General features: G+C 39.4%; 1 protein-coding gene across 2 annotated transcripts in view; it reads left to right on the top strand.

Moving 5' to 3' along the window:
• Window positions 1-27,554, top strand: part of DENND1B (DENN domain containing 1B) — a 251,161-nt gene that overhangs the window by 205,496 nt on the left and 18,111 nt on the right. For both annotated transcript variants that reach the window (XM_066623653.1, XM_066623652.1), the window contains 5 exons: window positions 94-184; window positions 4,123-4,163; window positions 6,622-6,690; window positions 10,232-10,288; window positions 11,659-11,769. In XM_066623653.1, the coding sequence (XP_066479750.1) occupies window positions 94-184; window positions 4,123-4,163; window positions 6,622-6,690; window positions 10,232-10,288; window positions 11,659-11,769 (369 nt within the window). The remainder of the gene's footprint in view (window positions 1-93; window positions 185-4,122; window positions 4,164-6,621; window positions 6,691-10,231; window positions 10,289-11,658; window positions 11,770-27,554) is intronic.

The following is a 27,554-nucleotide window of genomic DNA, read 5'->3' as shown; positions in this document are numbered from 1 at the left end:
TGTAGTTCTGCTACTTTTGTAGCACAAGTTAATACATTAGAGATTTTAAAATGTGAATCCTCCACAAAGGCATAATTTGTTTTTCTCCTGCAGTTTATCGAAGGTCGTCTGGCAAAGCTAAATGCAGGAAAGGGATTCTGTGATGTGTTTGAAGAAGAAATCTCTTCAGGTGGCTTCAGTGGAGGTATAGGTTTATGGGTTTACTTCATTACTACATGGATACTTTCAGTTCAGTGTTGACAGAAATAACTAAGGATGACAACGTTTTATTTAAAACTGATTTTCATGCCTTGGTGCTTGAAATTAAATAACAATTGGACATACAGGGCTGATATGATACAGGGGGAGAGTAACTGGCCCACCTCACCCCAGCACTGTCTGTTCTAGTGGCTGTCTGCTGGTATTCCCTGGCATCTTTTTAGATTGTGAGCCCTTTTGGGACAGGGAGCCATTAGTTATTTGATTTTTCTCTGTAAACCACTTTGTGAACTTTTAGTTTAAAAGCGGTATATAAATACTGTTAATAATAATAATGTCCTGATATTTAAAATACAAAATTGGCAAAAGATTTTAGTTTATTAGACTAAGAGCGCAATTGTAACCAACTTTCTAGCACTGACATAGCTGTGCCAATGTGGCCAGCACTGCAACCTGCAGTGGGGAGGCAGTCAAGGGGGCCTCCTCAAGGTAAGGACATGTTTGTTACCTTACCTTAGGGCTGCACTGCGGCTAACTTAGTGCTCGAAAGTTGGTTAGTTTTGTGCCCTAAGTTTTTAGCACACTTCTAAGTAGAGAACAACATAACTGAAAAATTCTTAGCCAATCAGAAGCATACCATTTGTTACATTATATACTTAATGGCCAAAGAAACTGCTACTGCTTCTTTAAACTACTGTTCTTTGTATTTTGACTCTTAAGTAGCATACTGTGTATAAACAGACTTGATATGTGCAGAGTCCAATGCATGCCATGTACCAAACCATGGCCATGATTTAAGGATGAAATCCCTCAACAGCAAGACTCTAATTAAGGACATGATTTGAGCATGCTTTAAAATCTCCATTTTTGCTTTTAAGAGAATATCATCAGTTTTCTGCACCCTTGCATTCGTCTCTGTGCATATGTAACTTCCTGGACAGCCAGGCATGGTCACAATCGCATTCATTCCACCTGGACTGAATTACCGTAATGTGCTGTATATGCTCTTGAAAAACCACTTGGAAACCTTCAGCTAGTATAGAATGCTGCTCCTAAAATATTGATCATTGCCAAATTTCAGGATCATATTGTCCCTTTGTTGTAGCAGTTGCTAGTCCAGTTTTGGGTGTGATTTAAGGTGCTTAAATTTAATTTCAGCTTTAAATAGTTCAGGAGCCAAAGGCCACCTCCACTTATCAATGAATCTGAGGTGCTTTAGAATGGCCCCATTATGCATTCAACTATGATTGCATTGACCCATGAGGGAGACTGTTTTGATAGTGGTATCGAGTACATGGAATTCTCTGCTCAGGAGGTTATATTATGTTCTCTCTGCCCACGTTTCATTGCCATTATAAATCTTTATGTTCCAGCAGCTTTTAATTCTTTTGCCATCATTTTGTTTGCTTTCTGATATGTTCTAATTGATTTTTATTATAGTTTAGTTTGTTTTATTCTTGGGCAGCCCAATCTTATGCAGTGCTAGTGCAGCACGACCACTAGGCCCGTGCTGCATCCAGTGCTGCTGTTGAACAGGCGGAAGGTCTCCTCTGGGTAAGGAAGCATTTGTTCCCTTACCCCACGTAGCATCCCAGCCTACTCAATGGGGTTACTCGAATTTGCACCAGGTATTAGCTGGCACAGAATCGATTAGCTCTGTGTAATACTGGCAGGCCTGGAAAGGGATTTAGGATGTGGCAGAGACCTGCTCCGCTGTCCCTGTCCCCTCCCAGGCCCACTCTGGCCTCCTCATGCCCAAACATGCCCCCAAAATGCCCAAAAACATGCCACACCTCTGGACTACCCTCCCACCACCCTTCCCATGCCCCTTGACACCCTAGCACGAAACCTACCTTTCCTAGTGGCTTTTGGGTGGGATGCGATGCAAATGGGCTGGAGCAGTCTTTCCCACCAGCACCACTTACTTGCTAGGTGCCGAGAAGTGCTTTATAGCACTTCTACAATGTCCAGCACTGGTGCTCACAGCCCATAGGATTGGGCTCTGAGTTAGCCCCAACATCTCCATTTTAAAGGGGAAAAGTGGAATAAAAATACAATTCGTTGTGTAAATATCATAAATAACACAAAACTTTAAATGGAAATCTTTTAGCACCAAAAGCAAATCGCAGTTCTGTAATCTTTGGATTATATTTTGCAAAAATCTCCAGCTACTCCTTAAAATGGAAGTGTACGACTATGTGACAGACACAAAGTGTTGTGATGTGCCATGAAAATTAGCATTTGAAAGCAGAAAAGTAGGAAGAAATGGGTTGCTGAACCTTTTTTTCTGCCCATTGCCTTTCCTTCCACCATCCCTCTTATACCTGCCATTTTTCATTTCATTTCACCTTTTTTGGCATAAACATTATCTATCAAGTAAACAAAATTAAAACATCCAAGGTTGCAACCAGTCATTGTTCAGGATCATTGTGTGAAGGAATAGAAATACAAAGGAATTCACACCTTGACAGCACTGCAAATACGTATTTTGCAACATGTATTAAGCGACACTCAGTGCCATTTTTTTCTCAGCCAGGCTCTGAGACCCAAAATGACTCTGTGTTAAGTGTGTTAAGCACTCGCATGCCACATACACACAGCAGTTGCCATTTCTCCCCTGGAAATTGCCACCCCTTGCTTTAAAGGTGATCCATGTCTAAAGACATGAAACTACCCCATCATGTGTAGTGCTACCCTCAGAAGCAAATTCAAAGAGTTTCTTTCTTTTCTTTTTTTAGTGTTTTGGATTTCCCCTAACAAGTACAATGTTGACAGAATTTCTTTCTAGGGCTAGATGTCAGATTTCTTACTGAGCCTAAAAGGCCAAACTATACATGATTAAAGCAAACATGCAACATGGTCCTTTGTTTTTTATTTATTTGTTTTTATTTCGCATGCTGGAGGAAGGCCTCAAAATGAGGTGAAACTGCAGTGCGTGTTTTCAGTGGAGGGTGCCCTCCCTGTGATAGCAATAGCATATGATGGAGCTACTACCTGGGTGAAAAGTGTAGCAGGACTGAGAATGAAAGTCCCTCTCCCTCCCTGCTATGGTTTCATCTTGTTTCAGGCCCACTTCAGTGCACTATATACACAAAATAACCAAAAAGCAAAGGGACATGTTAAACACTTGTCAACATGTAGTTTGGCCTAAAGAGGCTTTTGAAACTGTTATAAAACTCATGTTGTCAAGTTTGTTGAACTGTGTTCCTTGGGGAATGCATGCATTTCCTTTTTTGCAAGCTAAAGTTGTTAGTTTACACGTTTCCCTGCTAGCAACTATCACGGCCTCTCACACTATCACAAAATTAATCATTTATTCTTTAATGTCTTCTAAAGACTAAATCCATCCTTACCTATTTAGCTGAATCCTTTCAGAAACAGGGCCACCTTTTTCTATGCAATCAAATTTTAACTTGCCCGTTGTGGGCAATTTAGTAAAGTAATAGCACCCAGTGAACATATTTCTGTTTTGTAGTTCTCCCATTTGCCTCATTTTCCTCACCTACAAAGGTGGCAGCTACTGTGTAGATGGCAAAAAACCTGTCATTTAATACTGTAATAAATATCCCCATATATCCGCTTTAACCCTATATGAACGAAACATAGTTTTAATGTATTTTTCAGACCTTAAATAATTCTGAAATAGATTTTATGCTTTTAATACTTAAAACTTTTTTTCTTTAGTTCTACATAGTCTAGGACAGGTTTCCTCAGGGAAGGCAATATAATCTATGACACTATGGAAATAAAACAGGAGAGCCCTAAACAAACATCACATCATGTTGACATTTGATGCATGAGTCTCTTAAATCAAATAGAAAATCAAGACTATATACAAATATCTCAAAAATAGTGGTTCTCTTTAAAAATCAACCAGTTAAAACTATTTCTAATATTTCTGTTTCATTTTAATTTACATTATAGGAAATTCAAGACCATATCACCAGTGGGTATATACAGTAAAGGTATAAAAATCTTGATTTTTTTTTTTAATTTTCTTATCCTTCATGTGAGTTTGCATTTTCCAGTAGATTTTATTTTCAGAGCAGTTAACTATTTTTAGTTCTTTGTTGTACTGTAAAGACTTATTCATGAACAACAGTAGAATATCTTTGTTCCTAATAGAAAAAATGCCTAACTCTCTCAATGGAATAACGAGACTTTAAAGACTTTTTAATTTTGCTGGATCATGCTGTTAGTTGTTTTTGTTTCAGTGTTCATGATCTTGTTAAAGAATATTGTTATCCAAATGGCAGTTTACTAGAAATACTGAAAATCTTGTCAAATGCTACTGCTTTACTTAACACATGGTACTGGAGGGAACTTCGATTTTTAATCAGTAGATTAGTGAACTAAAAAGAGTCTAATCCCTGAGGACAAATTTTAACTAGTGGAGTGAAAAGTGAAGGGTAAACTTGTTTATTGTGCTCTTGTGTAAGCCATTATTTGTGCTCTTGCATTAGTGTAGGAGGAAATTAAAAAAATATACAGGCTTCTCTTTTTATTAGTGGTTGCCTTTGTTTATTATGCTGTAAGGTCTTACACACTTCTTCAAAAGCTTTTTAGCCTCAAAAACCCACCTATATTGAGATCCTGAATATAGGCAACTTGATTTAAATTTGATTAACTACTTGATCAAAAAATTAGAAGCCAGTTTATTATACAACTCTTGATAGAGATACCTATGAAGTATATTACAAATTTTCAAACACATTTTGTTGTATCTTTTACTTAGCAAATCATGGCAATTTCATATTCTTCATGAAGTGTCACAATAGAACTGGGGCAGTCAGTAATGCTAACAGTATGTTAAACTTGATGGGCCTGAGATTGGACTTGCCTGCAGGAATACAGACGCTCTTTCAGTAGTGCCTTCTCATCTGGCACACATTCCTTCTGCAGTCCTTAATTCCCGTTATATTGATAGTGATGCTAATAAAATTTGTCTGAAACCAGAATCTAAAACTGGATAGGAATTTCTGATATGAAAAATGCTAGCACCAGTTTCCTAGAGGCCCTGGAGCAAAGATCTCTACTGGGGCTTCATAGCACCCCTGTCTGCTCCTGGCTGTGCATTGGACACTATTATTTCCAGTGGTACTGAGGTTCCAGGCATGAACCTGGTTGGAATGGTCTCCAGATGAGGTCCTTGGCCAGTCCCTGATCTGTGACACCATCTCTGCGCTTGAGAACACCCCTGGTTAGCACAATTATGAATGCCATCAGTGCTGATATAATGCTTAATTAACAGTAAAGCTGTGAAAGAAGGACAAGAAGAACTTGATTTGAAGAGAAAAAGAATTGGTTAGCACAATTATGAATTATCAGTGCTGATATAATGCTTAACTAACAGTAAAGCTGTGAAAGAAGGACAAGAGGAACTTGATTTGAAGAGAAAAAGAATTGGAACACACAGTCCTGTAGTGTGTTCCATGAGCAACAGTATTGTGTTTTCACCAGCTGTTTATGTGAACAGACATCCTTTAGCTCTGCCGCTGTACCACAATAGTGGTTTTGGTGTGAAAAGAGCATTTAGTGGGAAAGAATCTCTCCTCCTATTTTCATCTCAGACTCAAAGTAGACATTACCTCTCAAAGCAGACATTACCTCAGTTAACATACTGCTTTCTGGTATAACTATAGATAGTTGGGTGTGGCTGGAGTGTTTAATTGCACTCGTGTCCACTGATCCTCTTCTGCAAATTATCTTCTCCCCCATGTCAGTTTTCTTCCAGTTGGACAGATTTCTAGTTTCAAAGCCCAGCTAGGGACAAGTGAACCTTTAAAAACAAACTTGAAGGTGATCCATTTCAGGGGAAAATCTATGGGCACCAGCATCTGTCAACATTATGAGGAAAATATGACTTGAAAACTGTTATTTCCCTCATAATGTTAAGTTTGGTCTTGAAGTAGTATGACAATATTGGCATCTCTATTCCATTACAAAATGCATCAGTAGCTTCTAAGGGCTTCCTCAGCATGATAGTATTCTTACTTAACTATCATTCATTGCTTACAGGAAGAGGTCTAAGAATTTGTAAAGCAGATATGAGAATAAGTGTACAATGAACTCCCGTACAAGCCTCTCTTGCAGAACTTCCATTTATGTAAACAGGGCTTATAAAGGAGAACTTCCTGGTGGATTATGCCTGATGCGATTATATTAGAGTTCATTGATAAATATGTCAACCATAGAAATGACATGTTGTAACCTTGTCTGGAAGTAGCAGACAATAGTAGACAAAACACAGCTGTAGGAATCTTCAGAATTGAAATATGAGGGCAAAACAACAAGGAATGGGATGTAGGGGTTAAGTAATGGGTACTGTTTTTCCTGAAGAATCTCAGCTTTTACTTAAGCTGAGAATATGATGAATGTATGTTTTGTGTATTTATTTGTGTATTTATATATTGTATATTTTAGAAAGGAGGGACTCTAATCAACACAGCCATGAACAAAGCCAGCCCAGCCATGAGAACAGCATACCAATATGTAAGATATTTCTCTGTCTAATTTAATTTTTCATTGTATAAGAATCCACATATTCTGTTTCAATCCAAGATATTTCAAAATAATATTTAATGTAAGTATTCTAGAGCATCCTTATGGCTTCTGGGAACTGGGGTTGGCAGGAAGATAATAATGGCACCTACAGACTTCCCTCCATCCTGCTAAAATTCACTCCTGTTTTAAGGTTTAGATAGTATTCAAACATGTGCACTGAAGTTACAGTCCAATTCCTTTTCAGTGAAGAGAAGGGAATAGGCTACGAGACTGGGCCACAAGCAGAAGACTTCTCCACGTTTCATTTTATACTGGAGTTTTTATGACCCTCTCCATTTTGTTAGATACAGACTAGAGAATAATTTCACTCAAACACAAAGCAGCACGGTTTGTAACCTTTAGCAGTACCAGGGAATCTCAGACATTTTGTCCGAATATTAGTCTTCCTGATTTTTTTTCCAGCCTGCTCCCCCCTCATTGCTTCTCTTTCCCTATATGATAATGGTTTACTGTCTTGCTTTAGTCCCACCCATTTAATTCTTGCAGCAACCCATTCCCCAATACTGGCTAAGCATTGAATCATACTATAACTTTCACATGGATGTTGCTTTCTCTGTCATAATAATAACTTCTCAACATGGTGATGAATTCCCAGTTCATTGCTGTGACTGTTCCAGAGAGATTGCTGGGACTGCCTTGTTTCTTAACTTTAAAGAAGTTGTTAGTTTCCTTCATAGACAGCACAATGTTCTCCCACCAATCTATGAATGGTTAAGATATTCAGCAATTGTTTTTTGTTTTTTTTTAGAGCAAAGCTTATTTGTGCCTTTGGCATGCGCATCTACTGCACAGGCCCAATTTAGTTCTTTAGTCCCTCAGCATGTAAAACCACTGAGTTGGCCAGAAATATGGGTGTTCCTAAGGAATAATCACATATGGTCTTCAGTAGCATCCTGGCAGAGTTTTGCATCAACAATCCTCAGACAGAATGAATAATTTAAGACATACAGCGTCACACTGCTTGTCTGGACTGTTCATATGATCATGATGTTTCCTCCCCCCACCCCCATCCCAAATGGCTGACTGGCTGCTTCAAGTACTCATGTAATGGCAGTTGGCCACTTCTGGACATGTTGTGAAGTCAACCATTGGTGGACAAGTTTTGTTCTTCCCTATACATGAAGATTATCCTAATGTTGGAAAATGCCACCTGTTGCTTGCAGGTTCTGTGCAAAATTTGGAAGGTGGGGGAGAGAGATACTTGGTTGCTTGAAACCTGTTCTTGCAAAGCACAGCCTTCCTTTTAAGGAACTGTTTTATTTATTGATAACTGAAGCCTTAATCTCATTTTAAAAAGAGAATTTTTAATTGTACATCAGTTCAAAATCATATGTAACATATGAAGAAAAATAATCCAGGTAAATACATTAAAGGTATTGTATATTCATGTGCTCATTTATAATTTACATACAGCTCATTAACAGGTTGGTAGAAAATTATCCTTCACTTCCTTCTACTAGATTTTCCTCCCACGGTATTTGCCAATTATAATTCTGAATTTATCATTTCAGGACATTCATATTCCTATGCCTAAACTAAACCTAACTACTCTGGACACAATCTGTGTATTAGATAACATCTTGCACAATATTTTGCATAAGATTTACAAAAATGCTTGTACTTTGTGCAGCTATATGTATCCAAATGCACACATCCCAGTGCAAGTTCTACACTCCGTTGTTTTCAATTTATTTATGTATTTTAAAACATAAATTTCTTTCCAACCTGTCCTCTTGTAACCAGGATGCCCAAGGCAGCTCACAACATAAATACAAATAAATACATGCATTAAAAATATAAATACTATAAAAATAGAAAAATCACAACAATAAGAGAAATACAAACAATGAAGGCAGCAGCACAAAAGTAATAAAACTCATAACAGAATTTGAAAACCATAAAAAACTAAACAGGAGTGAAAACCAACAGAAGTCTTAAGGCAGAAATGCTAAATGAAAAAGAAAAGTCTTAAACCTCCTCTGGAAGGCTAACAGTAAATCTTAACTCAAATGGGAAGGAGTTTCAAAATTGTGGCACCACCACAGAGAAGGTTCTTCCCCTTGTGGCTACCAGCCTGCCTTAGCCTGGGAGGGCACATGCAAAAGGGCCCCCTCCTTAGAGGCTGATATGGAAGAAGGTGGGTCTTTAGATTCTTAGTTCCAAACCATGAAAGGCTTTCACGGTCAAAACCAGCACCTTGAATTGGGCCCAGAAATGACCTGGCAAATAGTGCAGCTACTGGAGCAGTAGTCTAACAGAGCTGAACTGCAGAGCCTCTACAACTGCACCACCTGTGTTCTGCATTACTGCAGTTTTGGGCAGTCTTCAAGGGCAATCTTGCATAGACATCATTGCAATAGTCAAATCTTGATGTCACCATGGACCACTGTGGTTGGGTCTGATCAACTCAAGTACGGACCCAGCTGGCACATCAGTGCACTCTAAATGAACGCACACTTTGACACACCCAAGTACCTTTCATTGAAGGCAGTGGCATCCATATTGAGATAGTATTCTCTCTTGGATGCACATCTTAATGCACATCAGAGAGAAGATACTATCTATATTACATTTATTTCAATGGAATGCATACTTGGATGAGCGTCTGAGAGTGCAGTCTACCGAAAGCACTGCAGTACAGATAGATCACACTCAGAGGCATATTGAATGTGCATATAATTTACTTTGGGGCCAACTGGGGAAGAACTTGAAGAATATATGCCTAAGAAGATGTGCCCTTGGAGGCCCATTTTCCCCTGCTGGGTTCTTGAGGCTGAGAGGGTCAGTCATCATAGCTTAAAGGGTTATTTGGTGCCTGTTGAACTCCCCTTTTTTCAGCAGCTAATCACTATATGAGTACTTCAGCTGTAGGGATTCCAACAGGTAAGCTCAGTGCAAATGGGTGCCTAATAGAAATGGCATTGTCTATTTCTTGAAGTTTGATGTTTTCTTTGAAAACCTACAGACTTGCATGCAGTTACTTGGCATCTAGAACAGTGACTTCATCTGTATATTGACAAAACCCATAAGTCTTGGCTTTTTTAGTACCAAAAAATGTGAATTTTGTAAATATAAATAATATTTCTGTGCAATGCTGAATAATATCTCTACGTATGAAAAGGTTAGATCAGAGCACCTTGCCCTCACCTTTTCCCCATTCAACATGTGGCAGAATTAAATCTTTGTTTCTTCAAATGTACCATTTCAACAAAAAAATATTAAGGATATGTCCATTTAATTAGTGTGATTTTCATAATGCAAATGCATATATACTAAGATCCAAGTCTTAATGCACTCAAACTTTATTAGGTCATGTGTGAAATTAACAAAGGAAGTAATTTCCTTTCAATATACCACATAATGTGAGAGGTTTAATTTTTAATTAAATTTCACCTCATAATGTGCACTCTTCAAGCCACTGTTTTGCAAAACCACATAGTTCTTTTTTCTTTTTCTTTTTTTTACCTAGGCAAAAAATCATGCAAAACAGGGAATAAAGGAAGTGAGAAGTAAGTTGAAACACAAGGTACGTAATAGGATTTTGTACTTTCTTACCTTGTTTCTTACTTCATTTTGAAGCGCATACCTTACAAATCCCACAAGATTTGTGTTTTTAATGACTTTTGAAATATGCTTAGCCCTTTGTTCGACGATACATTTTTTATAACGAGCCCTCTGGCAACTATCTGTCATTCTATGCATCCACTTGAATAATCTCTTTATTGTTTGCATATTTTATCATGGAAAAACAGAGGTCTTCAAAGATACTTTAACAGGATGTATGTTTTCATAAAGCAGATTGCTTTGATATCACAATTGAAGCCTTTGCTTCAAGCTGAGAATTTAAGGCAAGTGAATTTTACCAGTGAAAGGTAATTCAGAAGGTGTAGTTGTCTGTTTAAGTTTTGTGAGATCTGTAAATGGTGGCAGTATTTATGCATGCTATAGCCTGTTTAACTTTCAAGAACAGGAGTCTAAAAGTATTGCAGGCATGTCATCAGGATTCCTATACATTTTCATTTTTTATTCGTTCATCTACAATATTCTTTTGTAAAGAGAGAGTCATTTTAATATTATTTATTTTCCCCCCTCAAATGTCAAGGCTAAATACATGAATTGGGTACAGTTTTTTCCACTTGAAAGCTTTTTGTTATTTAGAAGTTGTAATTTGGCTACTATTCCAGCTTGATACAACGTGACAGAGCTTTTTTAAAATGACAGATTTATTTCCCTAATCTGGTTCAGCAAATCATTTTAGTGCATGCACGCTCTCCATCCATCCATCCATCCATCCATCCATACATACATACATACACACACTTTGTGACTGTTCCATGAAGTGACCTAACACTGTTGCTCAGAGGGGCAGCAAGCAGTCCCACCCCTGACCCATCTGTCCACTTTTGTCTCCACCCTGCCACTCCACCGGGCACTCCCATCCTCTTCTAACTTGCAGAAAGTTGCAGCCTCCCTCCATCTCAGCCCTGGTGGGAGAAGAAAAAAAGCTGCCCCTAAATCACTTCTCCTTTCCCTCTTTATGCTTACAAAGCACCAAGTATACCAGAAGAGGCAATTTGGAGTCCAAACCCTTCCCTCCTTACCTTTTCTTACCCAGAAGCACAGTGCATAGTCTCCTTTCTCTGCACCGCTTTTGTTTCCAATGAACAGAAGCAAAATATGCTAGATTCCCAGCATGCACTGCTTCTGTTATTTGAAACAGAAGTGGCACAGAGGAGGGAGGCTTCATTCTTAGTCAAAGGGGAGAGGGACTGGGGTGCACCCGCCCTGTTGCTCATTCATGGGGGGCACACATGCACACAAGCATGTGCGGGCAGGGATTCAGATAGCATTGGGCACAGGTCAACACTGGTTTTTCAGTCTTTCTTTGTTCTGTAGGAAACGGATGACGAGTATGGAACTTGTAGCTCGGGTTTTGTGCAATACACATCAAACAACACATTGAACAACCCTCAAAAACTGAGCTCGGAAAAACGAAGACTTGCACAGGTAAGGGCCATGGATAGTTCATCATCCCTACCACAAGCTACAAGATAAACTTCTAGTAATTGGAACATATTGATGAAAATCAATTTATTCTCTTTGCTCAAAATGGGACTGGATGGATATATGAAGCTGGCTTCTACAGAAGCCCACTTGGGCCACTAGGCCTATTTTAACTGGCAGTGGCTTTCCAGAATCTTGGGCAGACACCATTTCCAGTCCTCCTACTGGAGGTGGGCAGGATTGTACCCAGGACTGTCTTCATTTAAAGCATGTGCTCTGTCACTGAGCTACAGTCCCTCCCTTGCCTAAACAAACAGCTATAGGGAGATTGGCTGGCTGCTGGTATGCAAAGCAAGCCCGTTATAGGAAGTTCAGAACTGTGTGATTGAGTGACTGTTTTATTCATAAAATAAAACCCCTCATTGTGATTGTACAGTTTTTAAAAATGCATCATATTAAATAAGTTTTAAAAACCTATATGTTAATTTTCTATTCATGTCAGTGTCACATTCTCATTGCTTCCCCTCATCCACTGCACCCCTCATTGTGATTGTACAGTTTTTAAAAATGCATCATATTAAATAAGTTTTAAAAACCTATATGTTAATTTTCTATTCATGTCAGTGTCACATTCTCATTGCTTGTGAAAAATTATTGATGAAAAGAGAAGCTAAAAAACTTAAATCATGTGTATGTTTTAGTCATGTTGCCCTACTGCTATTATCTACCTAATCTCATAAACATAGTCTCTTAATTTCAGATTAAATATCAACCTTGTAGCACAGAAATAAGTTTGTTAGATTATCAAACTGTTTATCTGTAGTTCATGTAGTTCATGCTAAACTGAAAATGCTATGTCATAAGTTCATTGAGAAGTTAGAGGCACATGGTCTATCCCAGGGGTGCCCAAACCCCGGCCCGGGGGCCACTTGCGGCCCTCGAGGCCTCTCAATGCGGCCCTCAGGGAGTTCCCAGTCTCCAATGAGCCTCTGGCCCTCTGGAGATTTGTTGAAGCCCGCACTGAGACATACAAAATTATGCAGGAGATGGACAGGGAGATGCTCTTTACACTGTCACATAATACCAGAACCAGGGGACATCCACTAAAATTGAGTGTTGGGCGGGTTAGGACAGACAAAAGAAAATATTTCTTTACTCAGCGTGTGGTCGGTCTGTGGAACTCCTTGCTACAGGATGTGGTGCTGGCGTCTAGCCTAGACGCCTTTAAAAGGGGATTGGACAAGTTTCTGGAGGAAAAATCCATTATGGGGTAGAAGCCATGATGTGTATGCGCAACCTCCTGATTTTAGAAATGGGTTATGTCAGAATGCCAGATGCAAGGGAGGGCACCAGGATGAGGTCTCTTGTTATCTGGTGTGCTCCCTGGGGCATTTGGTGGGCCGCTGTGAGATACAGGAAGCTGGACTAGATGGGCCTATGGCCTGATCCAGTGGGGCTGTTCTTATGTTCTTATGTAACGCAACTTCTCTCAGTGTGAGGGCGACTGTTTGACCTCTCATGTGAGCTGTGGGATGAGAGCTCCCTCCACTGCTTGCTCTTTCACAACTGTGATGCAGCAGTGGCAGTGAAGGAAAGGCTGGCCTTGCTTTCTGCAAGGCCTTTTATAGGCCTTGAGCTATTGCAAGACCTTCATTCATTCATATAAGTTCATCTTCAATATATTCATTTATGTAAACTTACGTAAATTTATTCAAATTTTAAATGTAAATTAATTCTTTTTTTTCCCCTGGCCCCCGACACAGTGTCAGAGAGCTGATGTGGCCCTCCTGCCAAAAACTTTGGACACCCCTGGTCTATCCTATTGTGATTATCAATGGTACCAAGTTTTGAAATGCTGTGTGGGCAGGAAGAAGGTGGGAAGTTGAAACAATAAGCTGTGTTGCCCCTTTAGTAAGAACCCAGATGCTGCAACTTCAGTTCTCAATGTGTTTGCATTAGCAACATCTTATTGGTCAGGCTTTCAGTCCTAACAGAGTCTGAAGAATAGGCCTCCCGTTCACTCTGCCCCTCCCTCTGCTGCTAGCCACTGGTGCTGGCGGGGAGGGGGAGGTTGAAGGGGGTTTGCAAAGAGGAAGAAGGGAAACCAGTTGTGGAAACTGGCAGGAAAGTAATTGGAATGGGCCAGATCTTTCCAAGTTTTTTCACAGAACTTTCAGAAAAATCCCAAGCGTTTCTTCTCTTAAAATCAAAGAATACACAAACTCAGAATCAAGGTGGAAGACGTTTGTCTAACTATATACTAAGATAGTTTGACCCATATCATCTTTTAATTATACTTGTCCTCTGTGAGAGATAGAATAACTTCAGTGTGGAACACTAATGCTGTCTTTTCCATTTATATCATAATTTATATTTTGTATTAGAAATTACTTCTACCTTGTATGGGAAATGTGTTGCGGTTGTGTGTGTCGGTCATATATATGTATATGTTACAATGAGTATCATGAAAACATTAGGGGCATCATTGGACATTTGGAGTTCCGTGTTACTGGTGTGTATAGATGACACTTATCTGTATCTCTCTCTACCATCTGATTCCAGGGAAACTGTGGTAGGTCTGATGTAGACATGTTGAAGGTCTAGAGTTAGAGGGCAGTGAACCGAAACTTGAACAAGACCAGGGCAGAGGTATTTCACGTAAGGAGGGATGCTGAACAGGCAATAGAATGTTAGCCTGTGTTGGATGCTGTCCCCAAGAAGTTTCAGATTCATAGACTATGGGTACCCCTTTAACTGGAACTGTTTTTGATGTACTGATATTGGCTGTGACAAGGATCATCTGTGCCCAGCTGAGAATGGTATAGTAGTTGTGCCCATTCCTTGAGAAAGCAAATCTTGCCATGGTTGCACATGTTTTAGTCACCTCAAAATTAGACTACTCTAATGCATGCTATGTGTGCCCTTAGAAAGCATTCAAACTTATGCTAGTGCAAAATGCAGTATGAAACTGCTGAGTTAAGTGGAGTTGGTATTCACACAAGATGCTAAAAGTAACAAATTGATCATGTGAATGTTGAAAAATAGCCATCCTTCACTTTTTTAAATATACACATATGAAATTTGACAATTGCATTTAGGTGACTATCAGCCTTCACTGGTATATCTGAGTTTTTGCCAACATTCTTATGTGCATTCACTGAATTTCCCATAAGTCTCTGTGAAATACACTGGTAGGACTAGTCTTCTGTGGGGTGCAGCAAGAGCACTGGGTTGTGTCCTACATAGCACAAATACACCATCATTCATACACACAGTCTTCCTCACCCCTTGTTACTTACAACAGCCCCCCAAAAGCTGCTCCTGAGGGTTGGGGGACCCTCAAGAACAATATGGCATTTAACACAGCGGCTGCAGTTGGAAGGGAAGGAATTTGACAAAACAAGATGCAGGCATGAGCCCCTCTTTGGAAGCCTCTCTCAATGCGGTTCTTATTTGCCTTAGGGCGCAGTCCTAACCCCTTATGTCAGGGCTTTCCAGCACTGGCCTAGTGGTGCCAATGGGACGTGTGCTGCAGTTGGGTATCACTCATGGAGGCCTCCTCAAAGTAAGGGAATGTTTGTTCCCTTACCTAAGAGCTGCACTGCCCTTATATCAGTGCTGGAAAGCACTGACATAAGTGGTTAGGATTGCGCCCTTAATCCAGCTATCAATATGGCTTCTGCCATAGAAGGTTTTGTACACAGCAGCTATGCACATACAAATCTGTCCTATTGGTATAGATTTATATTTAGAGGAGAGGTTCTCAAACTGTGGCAATGCAGTGTTCCAGCCTAAGAAGCTCTGTCTTTGCCCGTATAAGGGGAAGGGATGGGGGGGGATACAGCAACGTGATCTCCAGGATCACGCCACTACCAGGGGCAACAAGGCCTTCATTTTACTTACCATTGTTGGCAGTAGATTCCCAGCAGTGTGGGAGGTGTTCTTGGGTGGGAGGAGGGTGGGTGGTAGGTGGCCCTGGGGGCGGGTGGGTGGGCGGGGAGCGGGAGGCAGTGAGAACCCTGTTTCCGGTGAGAACGGAGCAGCTTCAAGCTGTTCCGCTGTCCTCGGACTTGCACCACCTCTTGAGGTGCACCTTTTGAGGTGGTGCAAGTCTGAGGAGACCCATAGGGGCCAGCGGCCCTTACCCAGAGGTAAGGGGAAATGTTTCCTCTTACCTCTGGCTGAGCCGCTTATGGCCCCTATCCTGCACTGGATACAGCGCAAGCCTCTTGGCTTGCCTGTTCCAGCGCAGGATAGGATTGTGCCCTTATTGTTTCTTTAAAGGCAGGGGTGTCCAAACATTTTGGCAGCAGGGCCACGTCATCTCTCCGACACTAAGTTGGGAGCTGGGGGGAAAAAAGAATTAATTTACATTTCAAATTTAAATAAATTTACATAAATGAATATATTAGAGATGGAACTTACATGAATGAATGAAGGTCTTGCAATAGCTCACGACCAGCCTTTCTTTGTTGCCACTGCTGTATCACAGACATGAAACAACAAGCAGTAGAGGAACCCTCATCCAGCACCTCAAATCAGAGGTCAAACTGTTGGCCATCACGCTGAAAGCAGTTGTGTCAGGCCAGCGCAAGCTCCAGCAAGTCTCCAGAGGGCCAGAGTCTCATTGGAGACTGGGGGCTCCCCGAGGGCTGGACTGGGAGTCCTCGAGGGCTGCAAGTGGCCCCAGGGCCGGGGCTTGGTCACCCCTGTTGTAAGGTATGAGATGTCAATAGAGAAGAGCAAACTGAACTTATCCTCTGCTGTTTCCGTTTTGGCACAAATTCTGCAGGGTGAGGAGAACAGCTCCCCACATCTGCTCAACATCTCATAATCCCACATTTTAACCATGCTTCAATGTTCACTGGTGCTGCACTTGTATCAGAACTCTTAGTAGGGTGGGTCTTTTAGGTTGCCTGGCCAACTATTGGTGGGTGATTGGACTGTCTCATTTCCACCCTTTTTCTTCACTGAAAAGCCCCTTCCATGGTATTGGGCTTTTCCCCATTGATAGTTTAGCAATGCTCAGAATATGGGGTGCCAGAATATGGGGACAAAATATCTCCATTTTAGTGTTTGGGGAACCATTGTTAGTGTTTGGGGGATCAGTTTTAAAGATTTTTTTTTTTATCCATGATGATAAACTTTTGTATCTGTAGCTTTCCAGATTGTTGCATATTGTATTGACACATAATGGATAAAAGTTCTTCGGGAATCTAGTTCTCTAAATATTTAGTATATTGTCAATTCAGAAAGCAAATGGTGCATATGAAAAAGAAACCACAACTCTAAATCCTAAAAATGTACAGTTAAGACATGTTAAGCATTGTGACAGCTAGCATGCAATCTTCACCCACAAGTTCAGTATGTTCTATAAGCTGAAATGGCAAGGTTTAATTTATCTTTGTTTAAATCTATGCCTGTCTTTTGTGTGTGTGTGTGTGTGTGTGTGTAGATATACACACACCCAGCATAGCAGTTTGTAGGTTTAATATGAATTTTACACACATCAATTTTTACGTATTTATTGGCATCCATGAAAACTGGAAATCTACTAATTTATTTCCTGTTAGTTCTGTCTGCTCTACCATTTTAATTGTTCGGTAATGGAGCCAGTCCTATTAAATTATAAATGTACGTTGCATCGTTAGTGAGAATGGTGTGCTGGCATAACATTTAATTTATTGTGTATTTTAGATCTTTTTGGACAAGTTTTGAGAGCAGTGTATCCTGTATTGGATGCAGAAACTGGGTAATGAAACCCACAAAATTTAATGACTGAATGAGAACACTAGAATTGTTTTTGTTCAAAGAATGAATTTAGCTACTGAGTCCCAAATATAAAGCTTGTAAGTCTCTCACTATTAGGAATCGTGTGGTTTAAGTGATACTGTTTTATTTATGTCTATTAGTGTGCTTCTTGCTACATGTGTCCTGATTTTGTTTTCTGAACAGCTACCTTGTAATTGTTTCACTGCAAAATTTACAGACTCTGCTTTCCAAGATCACACAAAATTTTGTCAGTGGGAGAGGGAATTCTAACTCCTTTTTATTTGCTTACCTCAGGATGAAATATTCCCCTCGTTTTTCACCCTTTCTCCAAATATGCAGTTTTGATATGCATGTGCAGGTTTTGACTGATACGTCATTTTTAAAAACAAATTAAGCAGAAAGGAACCTCATGATATCATTATTATTTCTGTTCAGACCTAGTATAGGCATGAGGTTTAAGCTTTTCCTGTTGATTTTTCTTCGGAAAGAAATACTGAACCAGTCATTTGAAATTGTGAAAAATATATCAAAAATCGTGGGGCCAGGAAATTGTATCGATTGGCATTATAAAACAGTGTATAAAATCAAAGTCATATTAATTCTACGAGACTGCATTAAGGCCATCATTTTTGACATTGTCATTAGTATTATTGTTATTTTCTAGTGCAGAATATGAATATGCTTTCTACCCCAACAAATAGTAGTTTGTATGCCAGTCTGCTAATTAGTACGGTTATTTCCTGTTTTTTTGATGAGGTTTAAATAAATGTCAAGGGTACAACCGTGAAGATCTCCCAATTAGGCTTTGCGTTTGTAAAACCCAGCCCCTTTGCTTTTGTGTGAAGATGACAGTTCCAACTGCAGCATCAGTCTAACAGGGCTCAAGGGAAAGGGTACTTCTCTGCTTTTATTAAAAACAAGGCCAGTTTGGCCCAGTGAGAATATCGGCATTGGTCGCAGTGCAGATCAGTTGTTAACAGTGAATATTTACTAATCTCTATCACAGCCAGCATCAATTTCTTTTTCATTTTCATATCAGACTTTTAAAAATTAATGAATTAAAATATGCAAAAAATAAAATCATTGCATGAATTAAAAGGTAGAGAATTTTATCGCACACAATTTCATCATATTAGCTTCTCTGTTGTTTGCATGTTAAATGTGCTTCTGCCTGTGGGAGAAACCGTCCCTAAACAAATAAAAATGCAGAATTATCTTTTCCTAAAATGCACTGAAAAGAATTTTTCTATTTCTGTAATATGTTGATCAACCTCCTCCTAGTTATTCTGGTCTGTTTGGTTGTGGGTGTGCAGAAGAGGGAGGAGAGAAGGAGAGAGAGCTTAACTGCATTGCAAGTCAGAATTAACAGATGGATTGCCCTAAGCAAGGGAAAAACCACCCCAACAAAATCTAGTGAAATTGGAGGGCTGAAGCTTTTTATTGTTAAGCCTTATTAAAACCTTGGCATGTATTTTATTGTTAACCCTTTCATTCCTTCATGGCTAACTAATCATTCCTCTCTTTCCTCTGTGTAAATTAGTTTGAATGCAGCATTGTGATAAATTTGAGATTAGGTGCCCTAAAAAGAAGAGCAAAAGTAATTGATTTTTTTTTCCAGTTTTTGTTCATAATTTTGTCCCATTCACAATTCTTTTTTTTTTTTAAAGCGCAATCTATGAATATGTCTAACTCCAAAGAACTTATTGGCACAGATTTGGTTCTCCCCCTTATTTTTAAGTAACCTTATATGATTTCAGCTGAATGGGTAAAATATGCAATGATTAAAATAAGGGATTTAAGACAGAACAAAGGTGAATATCTTGGCAGATGTGCTTTCTGTCAAGTATATGATTTTCCTATTTTTTGTCATAAATATCTCTACTGACTGGGTGGGTCATGGCCCATTAAAAATGTTTCATTAAAAAAAAAATAATCAGTGTCATTCTTGCACATTTGGCAGAGTCCTATGTAACATAACCATGAACTAATGTTATAATTAATAATTTAGCATTGAATCCTTGTCTCCAATGAAAATGTATATAAGGATTGTACCTGGAGGCATGTAGTAACTTTTAGCTGTAATAACATATTTTAAAAAAACTTTTGGATACAATGTGTGGAATTTGCAGGAATTCCAACAAGTCAGCACTATGTAAAATATACATGTATCACAAAGTTAAATGAACTAGTTTCATAAAGATATTTTATTTTAAATACAATGTATTTCATTAGCGAAACTTCTTTTTAACATAGCTTCTCGATCAACACAACAGACAATCTCTGACTATTTGAACTTAGTCAGTTGGAATTCCTGTCTCACCCTATCCTGAAAAAGAAGCATGTTATAGCACATAAAATACATCAGCAAAATCTTTTCTAACATATATTTCTGAAAAGTCCCAAGACATGTCCCAATGTTTCTTTGTAAGTTGTTTTACCAAAGAAAAATTGGGTAGGACTGAATTCACATTGTCATGTTTTTGTAGGCATTTAGAAATTGATATTATTTCTTAAAAATGAATATATGCAATTCAGAGTGCAGTGTGTGTTCATTGTGGATGCAGTTTTATACATGGAATGTCTCCTGTAGGCTGGCATGTTGATCACTTTCAAAAACCCGCGTGTCCCATATATCAGGAACTTTCTGTCCTCTCTCCCTCTCTCTCTCTCCCTCCCCCCACTACAGCAGTGAAATGTCATACTCAGTAGCTCACCGCCCTCCTGTCCTGTCAGTATGGAGGGGGGTGGGTGGGAGAGAATAAACACTGAAAACTAAATCCTGGCATTATGAAGATCCACACTGTGAACTGAAGAATTCATGCAACAAATTCTTAGCAGTCTTGAACATAATGATTTCAGAAACAGAATGAGAAATACCTGTATATTTTCAGTTGAAATTGGATTCAAGTGAAAGCTTTGGAATTGTGGTGTAGTGCGTGTTCACAGTTCTCCTATCTTTCCACTCTCTCCTGCTAGAAATTCTGCATTGAAGCTGGAGCAGCATTAAGCTCTATCTAGCAATTAAAGTAATGTGAATAAAATATTATATGTGACAGATGTCATGGAGAGTAACAATGAACAGTGTTGAGTCTGTGGTTTAGAAGTATGCTTCATCTTTAAGAAAAGATTTAGTATGAAAATGGTAAATTTAGTCAATTATCAAAATATTTTGAGCAAAGAGAATAATCTGTAAGTACATGGTAATGGTAGTTTTTGTTTAAGGGAAGTTCTTTTGTTTTTGCATGTCGATAATGATCCATCTATACTGCAGAAACGCTCAGCATATCTTGTAATTAAAAATGAAAAACCACGACTGCAAAAAAAAAAAAATTACATTATAGATTACATGACTGCCCTCTGGTGGTGTGAATATCATTCCTATAAGTGTATAGATGGTGAATACAACATGCCAGATCTTAATTTTTATCACTCTGCGTCCTTCAGAAACAAAGACTACAATCTTATACACACTCAACTGCATGTAAGCCTCACTGAATTCAATGATATTTACCTCTGAATAGATATGCATAGGATTATGCTGAAAATACATTATTAAGAATATTTGAGAATTATTTAGAATTTTCTTTTCAGTGTTTCTCTCTTTATCAAAACAATATCAAGTGTTCATTTGACTGAATCTTTTAAACGCTTGTGGTACTTGCACATTGTTGACCTTAACATAAATCATTTTTCTGAGTTCATCACAACCATGTTGTGTGTCATGGGGAAGAGGGATAGCTCTTCAGAAATACAAGTCCAAACCTCCTTTGATACTCACAGCTAGTTGGGTGGCTTTTTGGTTCTTGGCTACTGGATTTACCAAGGGTACTGTTAAAATCTATGAGAACAGTAAATGCATGCCCCAAACACATTTATACCTGTTGTGCCTCCCTATCAGCGGTTTTGGGACCAGCAGTTTTATCTAACCATGGATTCAGCCGTACCTGTACCCTCCGACTAGAGAACAGCAGGGTGCCTGACCCACAGATTTGATTATCTGTGAGATTATCCGGTAACGGAACCTCTGTATTTTCTGTTCCTTTTTTAACCATCTGCATAAAAGAGATACCTTTTCCATGGCACTGAAAACAGTAGTATTTGAACTAAAGCAGCCTTCCACTTTCATCCTCAGAATTGCTCAAGTGAACCAATAAACTTAGACATTTTAAGGGCTTGCCCAATCTTGTGTGTGTTTTCACTTGGTGATGAACACGCAGCCCAACACCAACAGCAGTCAACTAGATGCTTCTGAGAAACCCACAATCTAGGTATGAAACCAATAGCCTTGCCTGTCCCCCACTCGTTTTTAAATGCCTCTAAACATGGAGATTCACAACCCAATCCTATCCAACTTTCCAGCAATGGTGCAACCACAATGCAGCCCCGGGGTAAGGGAACAAATGTTCCCAAACCTTAAGGAAGCCTCTGTGACTGCACCCCCAAGACACAGGAAGCAGTGCATACCCCATAGGCACAGCAGCACCGGCACTGGAAAATTGGATAGGATTGGGCTGTCAGTTAGTTATCATGGCTAATGGTTATTGGTAATTTAATCCCTCTTTAAAACCATATAAGCAAGTGTCTATCACCATGTATCATAGCACAGTCGCTGAAGAATAGGGCAAAACAAATGATTTTTTTCTTTTGCTGTCTTGAATGCACTGCCCATCAATTGTGTTGTGTGAAAGAATCTTGTAAAGATAAAGTTTAATTCTTTGAGGCAAGGCAGTCCAGTCCTGGTTGTGCCTGTTGAATGTACTGAGTTTGGTTCGATCCACTGCAAGCTCACTGAGACGGCAATACTATTGAGTCTTCCCAGGGAATAAGCTCTATTGAAATCATTGGGCCTTACTCCTGAGAAGACATGCATAAGATTGCACTATAAGACATATTGCATATCCCTATAAACAGTATTTTCTTTCTCATATGTACACTGGGTGCAATAGGCTTTGATCCAGAAGCATCTGACATGAACAGAAAAGGGCTTCCATTTGTTCTAGGGGTCCAAGATTGCTGCTAACTTACTCTATGGCTCTTTTCCTCATGCCACCTTCCACATCATTCCCCAAAGCCCCCTAACCCTTAGCATCAGCTTTTCAGGAGGGCCTGGGAGCTATAGTAGAGGAAAGTTGGTGAGAGGGTCCCATTCAGCAAGGAAAACACACCGCATATACCCGCCTATAGGTCGAAAAAATTATGCCCAAAAATGGAGCCTGAGATCCTGGGTCGACTTATACCCGGGTCAATGCAGTAAGTGAGGCGGCGTCCTCTGGGAGTTTCTGGGAAGCTTATGGAGGCTCAGCAGCTGTCTGGTGAAGTTGAGGGAGGGGCCTGGAAATGGTCTGAGAAGCAGGTGGAGAAAAAGGAGAATTTTTACCAGTAATTAAGGTATTCAGAGGCAGCCTCTTCTCCAGACAGGAAGAGAAGTGAAGGCGCTTCTGGGGATTGTGCAGCACATACTCCCACAAAGCCTCCCCACAATTCCCAGAAGTCCCTTTGTCTCCCTTCCAGTTTGGAGAAGAAGGGAAATGCCTCCTTTTCTTTTGCAGCTGCCTCAGAACATTCCTGGCAAGTCATTTGCAAAGAATTTCTCTCTCTCTCTCTCTCTCTCTCACTCACACACACACACACACACACACACACACACACACACACACACACACACACACCAAGTTTAGGGGTCTGGTTTTGTTAACCCCAGGATGGGATCCTCCTTTCCATCTGAAACAAGGTCCCAGGCTGCAATGCACCATTACTTAAGAACAACACCCATGGAAAGCAGTGGGTCTGCTTCTGAGTAAAGAGGATTGCAACTGTGCGCAGCTCAGTCCTTGTTGCTTGTCTCCTGCTGTGAACTGAACTGCTCACTCCCAATTGCATGTTATATGTAGAGCCTCTGGCTTCACACACCAGGCACCTTCAAGAAGGATTTGACTGATGGTTCTACTGGTATGTCGCTTACAGGCACTTACTCTGACAGTGTTTACACAAATGTTGTGAAGAGCAGAATTTTAAAAGTTAATGAACAAAAATGCATCCTATGATCTTTTATTGTATTTTCAATAAATTAGAAACTGTACAGTTTTTAAGTAACAATTACTGGAAGGTTATTTTTCAGGATCTGGCTTCAGGGAAAATCAGACAAAATTATAGTCAGATCCCCCTAAGTTTAACCCCTGACTTATCCGAGGGTCATAGAAAATTCCATGATTTGGAGCCCAAAACCTGCCCTCGACTTATCTGTGAGATTGACTTATGGGCGAGTGTCTGCAGTAATTCCTAGAATCCAAACCATTGTGGCTTATATGCTGCAATAAGTATGGAAACAAACATTCCAAATATTTTTAAATATTTTGAATTCAATTTTCATATAACTCACTATTTAAAACATGCTGATTAGGTCCAATACACTGTATTTCATCTGTCCTGTGTCTCTTGATTCTGTTATTATCTAATTATTTTCTGTCTTTTGATAGATAAAAACACTATAATAATACATTTCTCTGCTCATTGGAATAAGTTAAAACAAATAATATAATTTAGTCATTATTTTAAAATTTCTATGTTGACACTTTTAGTTCAATGTCAAATTATTTACATTCATTTTGTCCTATTCCTGTTTTACAAGTTTATTTTCATTTGATGAAGCTTTCCTTTATAGCTTCAAAAGAGCATTGCTAGCAGTTCCATATTTATGTACCAAACACAATAAAGACAAATACTATTTTATTATGCAACTATCACAAGAAAATTTTAGTGGATTCTACAGTCCTGTCTCCTTTCTTCAGACTCCACTTCAAAGAATGGGAAAATTCTATATTGATTCAACTAAACAAACAGAAAAAAACTTTTTCAACACCAAGTTCTAGCCTTTCTATAAACAGTTGGGGCTACATAGGTTGGAAATATAAGTTTCTTGCTTTCCTTGTGTAAGCTCCCCCATTAATACTTTTATAAAGTTTACTAGAACTTAGAACAAATGCTGCCTTTTTCCCTCTAGTTTTAGTAAATGGAAGAGGTCTGGTTATTATTAGAATACTGATCAGGAAGGAAATAGAAGTCTGTTGTTTTTTTCTTTTTCGAAAATGCTAGAGAAAAATGTGCACACTTGAAAATACAGAAAAGACAGAAATTAAAAGTTTAAATAACTGCAAACAGCAGGGGACATCAGTAAAGGAAAGCCATCCTAAATGACTTTGACAGTTTTTGCAGGTGTGCATTGTGTGTCGCTTCATCTAGTAGAGCTTTGAAAAAGATTTACTGCTCTCCTTTTGGAATTTATTAAGGAGTTCTTTTTTCTTCTTCAAAATAACCAGTATGTATACCTCTCCCTTGTTAGTGACATTTTTTACAATTTCTAAGAAGATTTAAAAGTGGGTTGCAAATTCTCTAACATGGAAGAGTGCTCTGATAGTATCTGTGATACAACCAATGATGAGTGATGCAAATCATCCCTTCCCCCACATCCTCAACATACTGAAGTTTGAGTTGAGTTGAAACAGTAGTTTAGTTTCATTTTCATTATTTTTGAAAGTACCTTTGTTTTCAGTGTGCTTTAAATTGCCAACTTGACAAGTTCAGCCAAGTCCTGGGCACCAGGGGCTTTTTCCATCTTTCTTCTGTTGTCCTGACTGGTTTTCAAAATTTTAGGGAACTGTGTTTGCAAATCAGGGAAGATTCAAGCCTTGGTAGTAAAAGACTTCTGCAGTCTAACTAAACTTGGAGAAGCTCCTTGATTGACTCTTATGTACTCTAATTCCCAGGCCATGTGACTGGCTATCTGTTTCTTGATACTATAGTTGTGGATGGAGAAGATAAGAGTTTACAGAGAACATATAAAGAACTCAGATTAACATGAAAATCAGAACTCGGAAAAAGCTCAACTAAAACCTTAAACTCTTACCAAAAGTGCTCACCAGCAAAAAGGAAACAGCAGAAACAGTTTAGGATTAGTCAGTTTATAAAGCTGCTTTCTGAAATATACTTACCTAGGAACAAGTTCCATTGAACTCAAGAGTACACATCCACTTGTAAGTCAGAGACCATGCATCCAGCTGGACTGGCTGTCAAGATGAAACCTGACAAAGAAGTTCTCCGGCCCTTTCCTTGAGACTAACTAGTTTCAGTTCCCATGCAATTCAACCTTTTTTCAGCCTGAGTGCTTCTCCACCCACACACATCACCTAGCATTTTTTGAAGTATGTGGCCTCTGTTCTATTTTGAGTTAACCAAATATTACCCTGTTGCTTTTGAATCATAAGCAGATACAGTAGGGAATAAGGGAATACTTTGAATTGATAGTCTCAATAACCCTTTGACAGTAGTAAGGAAATGTGTGTTGTCTCCAGATTCCCATATTTAAAATGGGAACAACCATGACCTTTCTTATCGGATATATAAGACAGTGTGATAAACATTATAAAACAACTTTTCACAGCTGGCATCCTGTATGCACACACCTGGAAGAAGGTCCAGTTGAATTCAAGGGGACTTCTAGGTAGACATGTAAATAATTCAGCTGTTAGATGACTAGTGCTGATGATAAACCATTAAAAGGTTTTTGAACATTGACAGTTCTCCACTAATTTTATGTATGTGATTTTATGTATGTGACAGTTCTCCACTAATTTTATGGATGTGATTTTCCTGTAGAAATCCCTAAAATCTTAAATATCAGCATTTTGTAGTATATGTCTGCCTGTGGGAAAACAGAAGTGGAAAGAGGCTTTCCCACCATTTTACAGTACTGTTATAAGGAAGAAATTACCTGTTTTTTTATTTGTTTTTGTTTTTTGTCTGGTTTTGAGGTTGGGTTTTTTGTTTTGCCTTTGGGAATACGATCTGCCCCATCTTAGTCAGTGTTGTAAGGAGGCAAAATTTTCTGTGGACCTTTTTGAAGAAATGAAGATGAGGATAACTGTTACTTCCAGCAGACTAGTGCCAGTTCTCATTGGAGTATTCGGTTTTCATTCCCTAAAGGCATCTTTTTTTTTTTAACCTGCTGTATTTACCAGTTGAATATTCATTGTTCTCAGAAACCAGTCTATGGACGTTCTGAGTAATCCCCCAAGATGTGATGCTGTTGACAGAAATAATGCATCCATATATTTACAAAAAGCAACAACAATAACAAGCTAATATTGGCATATCTTATGATAGGCAAGCTTATAAGTACATGGTAAGAATGAGTAAAATTTAAAAAAGAGTTTTTCACTTTCCAAATTGCCCTTAAAGACCCATGCCTGAGTCTTCTGAATTCTTAAATGGATGATTTCTTCTTTTCTTCAACACTGGTTCAGGCCATAGGCCTATCTAGTCCAGCTTCCTGTACCTCACAGCGGCCCACCAAACGCTCCAGGGAGCACACCAGATAAGGAGACCTGCATCCTGTTGCCCTCCCTTGCATCTGGCTTTCTGACATAGCCCATTTCTAAAATCAGGAGGTTGCACATACACATGGCTTGTAACCCATAATGGATTTTTCCTCCATAAATTTTTCCAATCCCCTTTTAAAGGCATCTGTGCCAGATGCCATCACCACTTCCTGTGGCAGTGGGTTCCACAGACCAAACTGTGAAAACCTGTTTGATGTTGATTCTCATAGACCTTTGAATTTTTGGATCTAGTGGACCCTAGAATGTGAGTGTGTGGGTGTCTACCCTTCATTGGCACTCCAAATGCCCAAATGTTTTGCGTTTTTTTCCTTGTTTGCCCTCACAAAATCATTTTTTTGATAGACTATAATTGACAGCCCAATCCTGAGTTGCTTGGGGTGCGGGACTGCAGCAGTGCCGAAAATGGCTACCACCGCATCCCAGTGGCACTTTGGGGGATGCACGGTAGCTCCACAATGGGGCTACCACCCCCCAAAGGTGGGTGATGAATCAAGAGCCTTTGTGTAAGGTGGCGATCCCTACATGGAGGCTTTGGATCCGGTGGAGCAACACTCCACTGCTTCCGCCTGCCCCCTCTCCCCTGCCCTCTCCCTGTCTCCTGCCTGCCTGACACACCTCCTT

The sequence above is a fragment of the Tiliqua scincoides genome, chromosome 4 (genome assembly GCF_035046505.1).
Source record: "Tiliqua scincoides isolate rTilSci1 chromosome 4, rTilSci1.hap2, whole genome shotgun sequence".
Taxonomy (NCBI): domain Eukaryota; kingdom Metazoa; phylum Chordata; class Lepidosauria; order Squamata; family Scincidae; genus Tiliqua; species Tiliqua scincoides.
This window is presented reverse-complemented; position numbering and strand designations above follow the sequence as displayed.